Consider the following 14,152-nt stretch of genomic DNA (forward strand, 5'->3'; position numbering starts at 1 on the left):
TGTCTCCTGATGCCTCCTTTTCATGTGATCATGGTATAAATATTGGGGGGGTTGTAATGCATAGATTTAAATATTGGGGGGGTTATCTCCCCCCCAACCCCCCCACAAATTACGCCCCTGTAATCAACGGATGTATTTTTTGCTTGCTCAGTTGGGCCAGTAGTTAAAGGAGCTGTATGTAAGAAATGTATTTCAAATAATCATAAAATGGCCCTGATATGTCACTATACATTAAGAAATCATGTTCATTTCAAATACTTATATCACTGACAACAGTAGTCCGGCCAGGATATTGTCATTTAAAAGTGATAGTTGCAGCCCTCAACTGATGGGCCCCACCCTCCACCTATCTACCAATCACAAAGTCAGTAGTGTTTCGGCATCCGGGTTGCCAGCTCAGCTCTAGTTACCACAGCTACGTGTCAGCCTACGTTCCTGCTGGATCCTGCAGCCTATCTGGCAACCTCGAGTCAGGGGGGGGGGGGAGGGGATACACCGCTCTACAGTGATTTGAAAGTGATTGCAGTACCAGTTGTGGCCACAATCTTACATACGGCTCCTTTAATATTTGTACACTTTCAAAATATTTAAATTATTCATTTTAATTTACATTGAGTTTCTAATTGTAAATGTAATTTTTACATTATTTAAATGAACACTTTGTCGCTAGCCTAACTTTTCTGTTCAAAATTTACTAAATTTAAATAAGTCAATACATAATTAATCCATCTTCCAAAACACGCTTTTGTCTTACCCTGATTCACTATGGTAAGCCCATTATAATTGTTTAGATTTTAGAAGAAAACAAATGCGTATTTGCATCACTCGCCTGTGCATGTCTCGTCGTCATATCCGTAATAGAGAAACGTTTATCTGCTACTTTGAGGCGTGTGGGACAGTGGGAGTGGATTAGTTGTCACAGCGAGGAAGATTGACATGGAGCAGCTAAAGCAGTTTTCTCAAACCTCCCGGTTAAAAAAACAAAAACAAAACACCGAACAGAGGAGTCTTCTGGCAAAAAGAGAACGCGATAGAGCTCGTAAATCATAAAACAAAATCAACATCGGCTTGGCTTTTCGGAGATGGCGGGAACTGAGGGGTTTGAAATGTTGTAAAAGTGATGCAGAGTCGGAGATGGCGTTTTTATGACTCGACGGGTGAGTAAGGTATTTTATTGAACAGATAAATTGGCACACGTTGTTTATTGTAAACACATTATGGTTGTTGTAGCACTGTGCTGGAATTTGTTTTCAAGGAAGTATCGTGTCTATTAATGGGTAATGCTTCAGTAACGTCTTCAGCTAGTCAGAGATCCTTTCCATGTCAAGCTATGTATTATGGATGATAGCCATATTTATCAGCACACAGTCACGTAGACCTGAATTGAAACCAATGTTTTTTTTTCCGCAAAATGCATGCACTTTTGTTTTTTTAACCGCTATTGGGCCAAGCGGTATATAGCTTAGGCTTTATTTTTTTCAATATAATTTGCAAAGAAAATTTTAGCTTAGACATTATATATACAGGAAACTCCAGGACAGAAATAAATTCACAAACACATTTGCTAGAAAATGATGGCATGTAGGTTAAATGGCAAAAATGACATTATTTTCAACCCGTTCTACTGATACTACTATCACATAAATTTAAAATAGTATTTCACAAGCAAAAGTTTAAAAGGCATAAACATGCATGTACTTAAAAAAAAGCAGGATATAGCAGAGGCCCAATAGGGTGGAAGTTTAGAAAATTATTCAAGCACTGTTTATTATTAGCTAACCTCCAATAAAGAATCATTCATGATAAGAAAATCATACCAAGCAACATACGAAAAGTTTATTGTTGAAGCATTGTTGGCACATGATACAGCTGTCAGATTTTGGGAAGATAGGAATACTTATATTTACATGACATAATATTATCTGAAATGTTTTTGACTCTCCTGCACACTTGATTGAATATTATTTCGATCACATCGAAATTGTACAAAAACATACAGTAGAAATCAATTAAGGCACAGAAATTGACAGTGCAAACTAAAACATACCCCTTTTCAATGTAAGATCAGAATGGAATGTTGTTGGGCCAGATCCAGACAGTTTAAAACACTGCTCTTCTATCTTTCAAGTAAAACAGCAGTAGAAGGGTACTTTAAAGGTGCTGTAAGTGATTATTTTATAGAATAGCATGCAGAACATATCAATACCACTTGACAGAAGTCTCTAGGCTCTGTAAAACACTTTGGCTTTGCTGACAGTGAGGATTTTGAAATGGCTTACAGCACCTTTAATGCATTTAACGGCATTTTCAAATGTGTAAACATTTCCGTCAAACAAGCAAGGCACCTTTTCTTTGTGAATATTGATGCCAGAGTATCACAAATATTCTGTATCATCCAAATGCTGAACAATATATCAGTCCTGTGTACATTTTTACATATTGAGCAAGCACTGTTACTACTTTCAGGCGTCACAGGAACTGTCCTGGGAGGTGTCGTGGTGTGGTTTCTCCTCATTGGCACGTATAATCTGCTGTGCAGTCTTTGTGTACTCAGTTCGTATTTAACATAATCCCTAACTGAACATGACCTAAGCATCATAAGTGAGCGTGCTCAGAGCTCTGGTCGCTGTCGTGGCTGTCCTCATTGTTGATAAGTGAGTCCGGTGTATGTTGGAGTCCAGGAATTCCCGAAAACTCAGAGGGAAGCAACGTTCCCTTTTTGACATTCACAAGCTCTTTTTCTCTCGCTACCGCCCCCTGTTGGCCTCCTTTAACTCGCTTCCACTTCATCCGTCTGTTCTGAAACCACACTTTTACCTAGTGGGAAAGAAAGACACATGAGTTATCAGATCCTACACTCTAAGGCTACATCTACATTAAGGTAAACAATGAGTCCGCACACCAGAGAATGCTCCTTAGCAATTTTAATGATTGCTCTGGTGAGCAATCATTAAAATTGCATTAAAATTGCTAAGGAGCATTCTCTGGTGTGCGGACTCATTGTTTACCTTTGCAACTACTTGTCTGCCCAGCACCCAGTTTTATTGTTTTGGATGTGCGTGCTGTACCTTTGAACTCTATTACATCTACATTAAGCCCATTACATTTAGATCGTTTCAAAACGCTCTTCAACCTTATTAGCGTTTTCAAGCTTTTCCAAAAGTTTCTCGTCCACACTAAAACTGCGAAAAATGCTTAAATCATCTTACTGCGTATGCGTAAAACGTAATAAAAGCTCACTGAGATGATACAGAGAGAGCAGACATAATAAAGTTCTCACACTTCTTCTAGAACAATCATTTTATTAGCTAAATATCCCAACACTTACTGGTGCATCCAATCGCACTCAGAAATCGCTATATTCCATGTATGGTCTAAAACACAATTGCCCTCATGTTTTGACACACAACAGCAATTGCAAGTACATTTCTGTCATCTTTTCAGGAATGTAATATGAAGATTGTACAAAGTAACATTTATCGTTAGCAACGGTACGCAAGTAGGACATGCGTTTAGAACCATGATTTTTACACCATGATATACACTGTCGTTTTTAAATACTTCAGTTTTCACAGTCCAAACTAGAAAACTGTAAAGAATTTGAAGTGTCTTCAAAAATCTGTTTTCTCAGGACAAAAATGCTATCCTCAGTGTGGACAGATGGCCAAAAATAGAGAAAAAGATGCGTTTTCAAATGTATCCTATCCAGATTAATGTAGGCATGCCTTAGAAATAAAGGTTCTTTATTGGCATATGGTTCCATGAAGAACCTTTAACATCCAAGGAACCTTTATAGTGGAAACCTTAACCTTTCCAGTTAACCTGGAAATCTTTATAGTTGTTTAGATTATTAAAAAGTCTTTCGCACTACAAAAAAGTTGGTTGTTCCATGTAAGGTTCCTTGCATGGGGAACCCAAAATGGCTCTTTAATGGCATCGCTGTGAAAACAACAACAACAAAATAATATTTGGAACCTTTATTTTTAAGAGTGTAATTTGTCTTCAGCAAATTAGTCGGTATGTTCCCCCCGATGGTGCAGATGATCTGTTTACTGTGGTTGTTGGAGGAGCGATTGGAGAGGTAGATCAGGCCATGACTCACCAAACTCCAGTAAGCTAATATCCCTCGATCGGGTGCAAGTGTGCCATGTGATCAGATGACTGCCATGCTATTCTAATGCATGATCCACAAAGTTTGGAATTATGTTTTTGAATTATGTTATGCTGAAGACGCTTGAAAAATCCCATGGCTTTCAATGCACATATTTGGCAGCTACGGTATTTTCAGCCCATCTTTTCTGTGGCATCAGACATTTTTGTCTTTTCCTTGCGAGTTAATTCAGAGACAGTATTTACGTTTCCCAGAACGATGATTTAGCTGTTTCTTAAAGGGTCACTGCAGTCCAAGTAAGGCTTGCTTGCCTTACGCTAAAATTTATTTCTGGAGTAGGTATGATGTTAGATAGTCACATGAAATAGACCAGAATTCTTCATCATACACAATCAGACTTGACGAATACCAGGCCCAAATCAGCAAAATGATGTAATTTGACTTCTTTTTTTTTGTTGTTGTTGTTTTTTTCAAATGGCTATCAAACTTTTACGCATTTTACGTTCAAATTAATTTTACGCTCAACACAATAATTCCTTCAGCGTATGTTTCAAGCATCCGCAAGGAATCGTCTTTGGATTTTAAGGTCCGCTAGAACACTATTAAATTGGCCACCCACGTTCATTACTGTCAGCACTGTAAGACTGCCACCCTTAAAATATATCTGCAACGTTTGCAATTCTTCTCTCAGCCTGAAAATGTCCCAGTGAGTCCACTGGTCACTGGTTAGTGCATGTCATCAGACAATTCTATCATTTCCTAAAAATACCAGCACTTGCATGGCAGCATTGAAATAAATTTAAAGTTGAAGACTGGATCTGTGTAAATGAAATCAGGGCCTCTTTGCAGTGGCAAGACACCCATTTGGTTAAATCAATGCAAGAAAGAAAAAAACAGACAAATATGCAAAAGCCAATAAGAATTCACTATGTGGATGACATAGTCTTTTATTCAAAAAAAGTAAATGGGAATTTTCACTGTAATTTTTTAATTTTACATTTCTTAAAAAATTATAAAGTTAAAAAAGTTACTAAATAAATAAACAAAGTTTGTTTGTATGTTAAGCAGTTCTGACTGAATTAGCTGGAGGAGTTTAATTCTAAACCCCTAAAACATTAAGGGAGACCAGTACAGTGCTTTCTTGCAGGTGCTGTAATAAATTTAATTACAGATAGTCGTTTTAATTAGCCTGTGCAATATCATTATGATTAGTAACCATTTTACGTGTGCTCCAGTCATAGTCCTTCTCCTGTCACGAACGTCCAGAACTCCAGCAGGTTCACACAGGGATCACATTGCAGGAGACGGATTTGCTTACTTGTCGTGTGGCAAGGTTTTTAATTCTAAGCCTTGGGAATGTATCCCCAGAGAAGATAGCATAATTTAAGGCCACAGATGTCACTTCCTTGTGGGATCCATGGCAAACTGCGAAGTCTTATGAAACCAAAAGGTCTAGAAACGAATTTGTAATCTAAAATACTGCGATGTACCGGGCATATTATAATTTAAGGCACTTGCATGGTTCATTGAGCAGTTAAAAATGTTATGAATGGTGTTTTGAATTAGGCCAGAATGACCTGCCAATGATGTCATTTCAAAAACAGCAAGCATTATGTCATCTCTTTATGTCTGTAAGAGTCAATAAACTTCAATGGTTTAATAAGATTACATAGTTGTTTGGTTAAAAGATCAAAAAATTACAACAACCAATATATCTTTGGCTCCAAATAAAGCGTCATGTGCTATTTATTTCACATATGGCTGTAGGAAGCGCCTTCCCACGCAGAGACCAATTTGTAAGACGGAGCAGCAAGGCGGAAGTGCCTTAGCGGACAGAACTTCCTTCGCCTCTCCCGTTACTTGACTACAGCCAAAAAGAGAGCTTGCAGAAACATCTGGAATACAATAGTCCCACTCCATGGCTGGATAGAAAAGCACTGAACCCAGAAAAAAAATAAAACGACAGTAGCTTCTGACAGAATGATTGATGAACAGGGACCAGGTCGCACTCGGTCATCTCACCTGCCTTTCCGTGAGATCCAGGTTTACGGCGATTTCGTACCGCCTCAGTCTGGTCAAATAGTTGTGATGGGCGAATTCTGCCTCCAGTTCTCGAATTTGCTCTTTGGTGAACGCTGTCCGCTCCTTCCTTGGCTTGCTGCTCACATCCGATTTGTAATTCCCATCTTGGGACTCTTAAAAGAAAAAGCAAGAATGAAAGAAATGGTCACAATCTTTTTGAAAAGCAGCGTCAACTGTTCCACAACAAAATGGGCTTTGAAACACAATCAGTTCATTTCAATGCAATCGTTCCAATTAAATACAATCACTGCAGGGTTGAAATCCCAGAAATGTCATAAAGAAAAGCAGAGGAGAATAAGGAATACTGCCAGTCATATTTTACGATGCTGCAATTGTGCATGCCAGCTGTTTGTAAAAGTCAGCTCCAGCCGTGAGTTTTCATAAACCGCTATATAGATTCTCACAATGAGTTGGCGCTCACTAGAACACTTTCCAAAGACTTAATTTGACTTAGTGTTAATGGAATCTGCTATCCTTGTAGTTTTAATATGGAACAAAACAGTACTGGAGGACGTGTAAAAATATATTTCCTTAGTTTATTTACCTCAAAATTTTACGAGCGTCTTCCAGTCATGGCTCAAGAACTGCCAGCTCACAACAATTTTCAGTGGAGTGTTTCTTATTCCCTCCCTCGCTCTTGCGCTGTCAATTACGGCGAATTGCTTTCCCTAGTTTCAGATGTTTTTTGGAGTGACAGAACATGAATGCATAAAAGCTCATATATACAATTACATCTGGTTATTGCCAGAGCTCAATTACGTCTGGTCTATTCTTGAATGGGAAACGCAAAAGGCCATTGAGGAAATGTCAGATTAGCCTAGCTATCCATCCTACCGGAGACACATGCGCTTCTGTTGTTTTGACACATGAGGAAGGAAATTTTATGCTTCTTTTTTCACAAGACGTGCGCCTTTATCATGACTTCATGTTGCTGTGACTCACTTGCAAAGCCTTTTGGTTCATTTATCTATGGGTGTGGAGTGAGCGCTAATCCAACTAGCATTCCAAACCCAGCTGTAAATAGAGTCGAATTTAATGAGACCCCATCCGCAAGTGGCGAGACCTGCAATGCCATTTCAGCACAAGTCAGCATGATATTTCAAATACATAATTGTTCATGTTTTTTCAGTGATAAAATACTGTGTACTATCCCATCTTAAAGGGAAAGTTCACCCATAAATGGAATTTTACTCACTCTCATACTGTTCCAAAATTTAAGGTCCGTTCACACCCAGAACAATAAATATAAAGATAACTACAGTGGGGAGAACAAGTATTTGATACACTGCTGATTTTGCAGGTTTTCCTACTTTAGAACGGTCACTCACAGTTGAAGAGTACCTATGATAAAAATTACAGACTTCTACATGCTTTGTAAGTGGGAAAACCTGCAAAATCGGCAGTGTATCAAATACTTGTTCTCCCCACTGTATATTAGCGTCCACACCAGCGGACGATATCATTCTGTTTATTCTAAGGGTGCTTTCACACTGAATATATTTTTACAGTTTGCTGCGGTCCGAGCCCGAGCGCGATTGTTCCTGGTTTCACACTCAACTTGATTCTATCGAACCCTGGTGCGTTTGCGTGCAACTTACGTCATCGCAAACATGCACGGGGCATGATAGAAAACAAAACGCGGGTAAATATATTGTGTTTTTTTATAAATTTTGTGCTATTATGCGCAGCTGAGTGAACAACACAGGTTTACTGTGTGTGTGTGTCGCATAAGGTGGCTTTCTGCTGCTTGCAAACGGACTCTTTTGTGGAGACAGTGGATTTCCATTAATTTGTTTCCCTGATTCCACGCGATATGCGTGAATAAACTGCGCAAATAAATCAACACTATCATCCCTTACATGTGTTTGTATTTAATTAAATACATCATCAGCTAAAACGCATGCGCAAGTTACTTTACTTCCTGTACAAGTGCGCACCCGAGTCCGTGTTGCTTTCACATTAACACGAACCGCGGCACGGTTCGAGCGCAACCGAACTCAAACCACCTCCTCCAGGTAGTCTCGGGTTCGGTACCTCAGTGTGAACCCGGGTCCGCATGACAGCGTTCACATAAGCAATTTTTCATGCGAACCGTGCCCCGTTCTGAACTAAACTGCCAGTGTGAAAGCACCCTCAGTGTGTGCTGGTCTGTCACTTTAAATGCTCGTGCTCTTCAGTGTTACATAGAAGAAAGTAAATGATCAGATTTGTAATTCTTAACTGTTTTCAAACATATTTTCCCTCAACTGCCATTAGTCAGATTATCCCCGCCCCCAAACTCATGCTATTGGTCGAGCCACTGTTGCTGTGTCAGGCCGGTCGGATTCTCAAACAAACAGTGTTTTTAAAACACTTCAAGCGTATCTTAGATACACTGAGATATATGGCAAAGTATTATTTTAGTTTGCCTTGAAGGTCTCACTGTAGGTGGATGTTCAGATGAAGTGTGAAATCGCCGCTGTCAGCTACATCATGATGGCTATAAACACATGCCAAACGTGTTATTTAACAGTATCATTTGCAGGTTGAGATTTGCAGAAGCTGAAAAGGACAGAGACTCAGGATTGTTCGTGTAATGATGATATTGTAGTTTAGCATAGAAGTTGCAGTCTATGGTGACTTTGAACAAATAATCATCAGGTGATTTCTAAAGACAGTGCATCAAAATGCAACTGATTACACCCAGTTTTAGCTCAAATTTCACCAGATGTATTTTAAAGAGTCGGCTGAATGTGGGCCTGATTAAAACGAGCAAAAAGGCACATTTATTGCAGGCCAAAAGCAGCCATTGTGGAGTGAGAAAAAGCAACACGAGCATCGTCTTGAGAGCAGAGCTGGTCTAAGTTAAGGAAACTTTTCCCGGCTTTGCGACACGGCGGTTACACCACAGCAATTAGGCCTGCGCTTTAACTTTTATCTCTTCTTTAAAAAAAGAAAAGTACTGGGGGGAAAAAAGCAGGACAGCCTAAGCTTTCAAAGATGATTTAAAAAATACAGCTACAATGAAAATTTAGACATCTACTTTAATATTCTACTTACATACTGAGCTTTATTGGTGATAAAAACAAGAAACCAAAATGAATTTCATGAAAACCCACATGACAAAATACACGCTAGGCTGCTGTCTCCTATCCAAACCAGACATGTGCTGTTTTATTAGAACATCCACACATGCTTTGAATAAATCAAACAATATATCTTAAACATAAATATGTTGACATTTTGACTGTTAAATCCGCCCTTGTTGCATTGATTGGTGCTCATTATAAAAGCCCATTGAATTTTTTGTTATGCCACAGTTGCTCTGAAAATGAATAGAAAGTAGTAATTAAAACATTTTAATAATTGAAATACCTTTTAAAATCTATAATGCTTAAAATAGATCAACACTGTTCAAATGCCCCAAACACATCCGTGAGAATTACATTTTCTATAATTCAATAAATCTACTTTGTTTATTGTAAATCCCACTTGCAGGCAGAAAATTGAGAATAAATTTTGCTACGGGAGTAGAATAATATTCAAAAGTATTCAAATAATATTCAAAATTAATTCATATTAATACAAATAATAATATAATAGTAAATGTAATGTATAGTAAATACATAATGATTATATTTAGTAGTGCAAATAACTTCTAATCCCGTCTGCCTGTTTTTAAAAATATTTTATATTCAAGAATTGCGAAGATTTGTAAGATATCTGTCTGTATAAAATGTATATATTTAAAAAAAAAGATAAAAAATAAATTGGGTTACACTTTATTTTAAGGTTTCCTTGTTACAGTGTAATTATACATTTAAGTAATTAGTAATAATAATGAACTGCATGTACTTAGGTTTAGGGTTTGGTTCAGGGTTAGTTGGTTTAGGTTTAGGGTTTGGGTTCAGGGTTAGTTGCATGTAATTATGCAAAATGTTATGTTATTAAAGTATTATGATATTACTACAGTGAGTACATGCAACATATGCAACAAGAACACTGTAAAATAAAGTGTTACCATAAATTGTTAAAGTTTAAAATGTATGAACTAGTGCAGAGTCCTCCAATTCTGTCAAGACCTTTTCAGCAGTGGAACAAGTGTATTTATGTTATGTTAATTTCGGGTTGGCACAAATGAGAATAAATCCACATCTGCAGGGCTGTACCTCTTGTGTCGACCTGAACTTTGTTTTAAAGGGCAGAAAGTAGTTAAAAGTCCCTTTGAAGTAACAAGATCGTAAAAGTACATTTTATGATCCATTTTATGCAGTGTTAAATTGATTTTTTTAACACGAGTGGCAACTATTCCCGACAAAACAAACTTGAGATGCCCATCAGATTAAACAACAGCTTTTGCAGTGAACCGAAAACCCTTCAGTTTACTTCATATCTCCCTGCTCGTTTTACCCATCAGCAAAACCAAAAATAAAGTAACAGTATATTCCCGTTCTGATTCCAATGTACAAACAAATTATCTTCAAAGTGAAAGCTGCTTAAAACACTCCTGTCATCTAACGTTTGGCTTTTCGTGTTAAATGCCAACACAGGCGTCCCTGTTCTCCTTCTCAGACCATGGCATTAGTTACTTTACCACATGCCTTATTTGTGCTTGCCAAAAAAGTGAGGAGATGAAACAGATGAGACTAAAAGTGAATCATGCGTGCAGTTAAATGCCCACACATGAGTTACAATCTACCCTCTGCTAGCCAAATAATTGCTTCTGTGCGTGTAAGCCAACACCTACAGTACAAAACTCTCACAGGCAAAAACACGGATTCACGTTTCCCCACGTTTCCAAAAACACTAGCACTGCACTCAGTCTGATTGTGAATAGTTACACTAAAACAAACTTAGATGTTTTAACAGTGTTTAATGGGGACTAAAATAACGAAAGAATAATTGATAAGAGAAATGTTATTCTGGAAAATATTACAAAGAATTTATTTACACGATGTAATATGCTGTAATATGCATAGGAGAAAATTACAGTTTTTCAATCATATATATATATATAATTTAAATAATAATTCATAAATAAATATAAATAATATATGAAAAAATATTTAAGTCTATTTATATATAATATTTGTAAAATAAGAAATATATATAATTTTGTAATTAACAAATATTAATATTATTTACAAATAGCAAATAAATAATACATGCTAAATATTTATTGATATATTTATATATATATATACGATTTATAAAATTAGAAATATATATAAAAATATTTTGCAAATAATATGTATTACTGATATTAAATAAATAATTATACTGTATATATATACACACATTTGTTATATATATGATTTCTGCAGAATCATGTGACACTGAACACTGGAGTAATGGCTGATGATTATTCAGCTTTGCATCGCAGAAATAAATTATATTTTAAAGTATATTAAAATAGAAAACCATTTTATTAATAATGTTTCACAATATTTTTCTTTAAAAAATTTCTGTATTTTTGATCAAATAAATGAAGGCTTGATACACATAAGATACTTCTTTCAAAAACATAAAAAATAGTAATGTTTCCAAAAATTTTACCAGTACTATATATATATATATATATATATATATATATATATATATATATATATATATATATAGCCTATATATAAAACAAAAATTGACTTGATCAGATCGGTCCTTTTAGCTTTTTAAGTATAGATGGGTTTAAAATAAAAATGAGCCTTTTTCTTACCAGAGCTGTCACTTCTTCGTTTGCTATTCCTTTTCTCTGCCTCGGCCGGCGACATCGTATGACGTCCGAAATCCCCTCCGGGAACACAAGAGGCCCCTGAGGGCACCCCTCCGCCGAGGCTCGGGGTGCTTGCGCAGAGGCTGGGGCCCCCGGGACCCATGTCCGAAGAGCCTGAATCAGGGGCCGAGATGCCCAGTCCTAGACGGGCGCTGGCTGGCGAGGCGCTGGCCGTCTGCGGGATGTGCCATCCGGTCTGCTGCGGTTGGGGTAGATGATGATGATGATGATGATGATGATGCTGCTGCTGGGACATGGGTGGCCCTCGCTGGTGCCCGTGCCCCCCAAACAGCCCCCCGTCCTCACCTGGGTAACCGCTCACGATGCATGTAGAAGGAGAGGAGGTGGAGAGGTCAGGGTACGTGGAGAGGTGCTCGGAGCGCCCGTGAAGGGCGAAGGCGGGGTGCAGGGCCTGTGGAGGTGCGTGAGGGCTGCGCAAACAGCCGAACAGCGTGTGATCCATCGCACGCACCAAAGCGGTCCCTCACGAAAACAGAAGCCACAACACCAAACTTCCCAGAGATGAAAAGATTAATTAAAAGCAGCAGAAACACAGAACGCTCCTTTGCTTCTCACTTTAAGCAATCTCTCCTTGGAAAAAAAAGTGGAAAAGGAAAAAAGTGCGTCAGTACACATGAGTGTGTGTGCGTGTGTGTGTGTGTGATAATCCCATGCACGTCGCGAGCGAGAGTTGCCAGGCAGCAGCAGCTGACGATGATGATGATGATGAGAGATGAATCTCAGTTGACAGTCTAGCGCAGACTGCGGCCCAGCTGAGAGGGAAAGGTGCTTCCTAACAGTGGCCGGGATTTTGGGCAATGGGCTGGGACTGAAGGAGGGGTGGGAGATGTTATAAATAGGGACTTGTAACATGAGAGGGAGGCTGGGTCACAGAACCCCGCCACAACTGTCCACTGAATCGAGCCAGTCCAAGCCTTACAGCTCGATACATCTAAAACATGTCAGAAATAGATTTTCATTTCTGCCCTTTTAAATCTTTTTCATGATTTGCTGTTTTTAATTGTTACTTTTTCTTTGGTCCCAAAAGGCCTGAAGATTTGTTGAGAAGATCGGAGCAGCTGAGAGGGGTTAAAAGTGTTAATGGGTTGTTGATCTTCTGCACGTTCTCCTTTGTTGTGAGGATGATTTAGAGGACAGGGGCTCAGTGCTAGAAGTCCCTAAGCTGTAGATCATCTTCTATTGGTGGTATGACTGCGCAAACTCTTTTCTTTCTGAGTAGTCGAACGACAAACCACCTACAACATAAATAACGTTTGATCAAAAATATAGTAACAATAATAGTGTGAAATATTATTGCAATTGGAAATTTCCATTTTTAAAATCTTTTAAAATGTGATTTATTACTGTGATTTCAAAGCTGTATTTTCAGCATCATTACTCCAGTCTTCAGTGTCACGTGATCCTTCAGAAATCATTCTAATATGATGATTTGATGCTCAAGAAACATATTATTATCAATGTTGAAAGCAGTTGTGCTGCTTCATATGTTTGTGGAAACCATGATACATTTTATACAATTTATAAATGTCTTATTATCAGTTAAATGTACACTTTGAAGTTAAAAAAAGTATTAATATCTTTTTTTTAAAGGTAGTGTGTGTGTGTGTGTGTGTATATATATATATATATATATATATATATATATATATATATTATCTTTTAACAATATACACTACAATTTTTAAAAATTAATACTTTTATTCAGCAAGGATGTGTTAACTTGATAAAAAGTGATAGTAAAGATTTATATTGTTAGAAAACATTTATATTTTGAATAAATGCTGTTCTTTTTAACTTTTTATCATCAATGAATCCTGAAAAAATATTCCAACTAAATATTAAGGTGATATATATAAATAGTTCGGACCCTATGGTTTGTTTATGTGTTTTGTTGTACCTCGGTTGTTTGGAATGTCCTCTGATTGGTTCCTGCAGGCTGATTGATGCTATGTCCTGATTGGTGCAGAGTACTTTAAAAGGCATGTCATCATCACAACATCTTTGTGTCCTGAGCAGAAAGAGTTGGATTGTATAGTGCAGAGTTTTAAGAGAGTTTGTTTTAGTGTATTCGTATATATGTTTATAGTGTGTAATAAGAGAGTTTGTATGTGTTAAAAGTGTATTAGAGACTGTGAGTACTGACTGTTTAAGTTGGAAATGTGTATTTGTGTTTGTCTGTGTTTGTTGTA

General features: G+C 37.6%; 1 protein-coding gene across 1 annotated transcript; it reads right to left on the reverse strand.

The window, feature by feature from the left end:
- Positions 1 to 1,820: 1,820 nt before the first annotated feature.
- Positions 1,821 to 12,770, reverse strand: meox2a (mesenchyme homeobox 2a). Its single transcript, XM_084125553.1, has 3 exons — positions 11,886 to 12,770; positions 6,134 to 6,306; positions 1,821 to 2,817 (listed from the first exon to the last, which is right to left on the reverse strand). Exons 1-3 carry the CDS (start codon positions 12,403 to 12,405, stop codon positions 2,596 to 2,598), a joined length of 915 nt encoding a protein of 304 aa, XP_083981679.1. The 5' UTR covers positions 12,406 to 12,770; the 3' UTR covers positions 1,821 to 2,595.
- Positions 12,771 to 14,152: the final 1,382 nt, after the last annotated feature.

Source organism: Abramis brama (assembly GCF_963993115.1).
Source record: "Abramis brama genome assembly, chromosome: 10".
NCBI lineage: Eukaryota > Metazoa > Chordata > Actinopteri > Cypriniformes > Leuciscidae > Abramis > Abramis brama.

Excerpts from the sequence above, each read along its gene's own strand:
- meox2a (XM_084125553.1), bottom strand. The coding sequence starts at position 12,405 with ATGGATCACACGCTGTTCGGCTGTTTGCGCAGCCCTCACGCACCTCCA. Across the intron at positions 6,307-11,885 it reads ACGAAGAAGTGACAGCTCTG|AGTCCCAAGATGGGAATTAC; the intron begins GTAAGAAAAAGG and ends TTTTCTTTTAAG. Across the intron at positions 2,818-6,133 it reads TGGATCTCACGGAAAGGCAG|GTAAAAGTGTGGTTTCAGAA; the intron begins GTGAGATGACCG and ends CTTTCCCACTAG.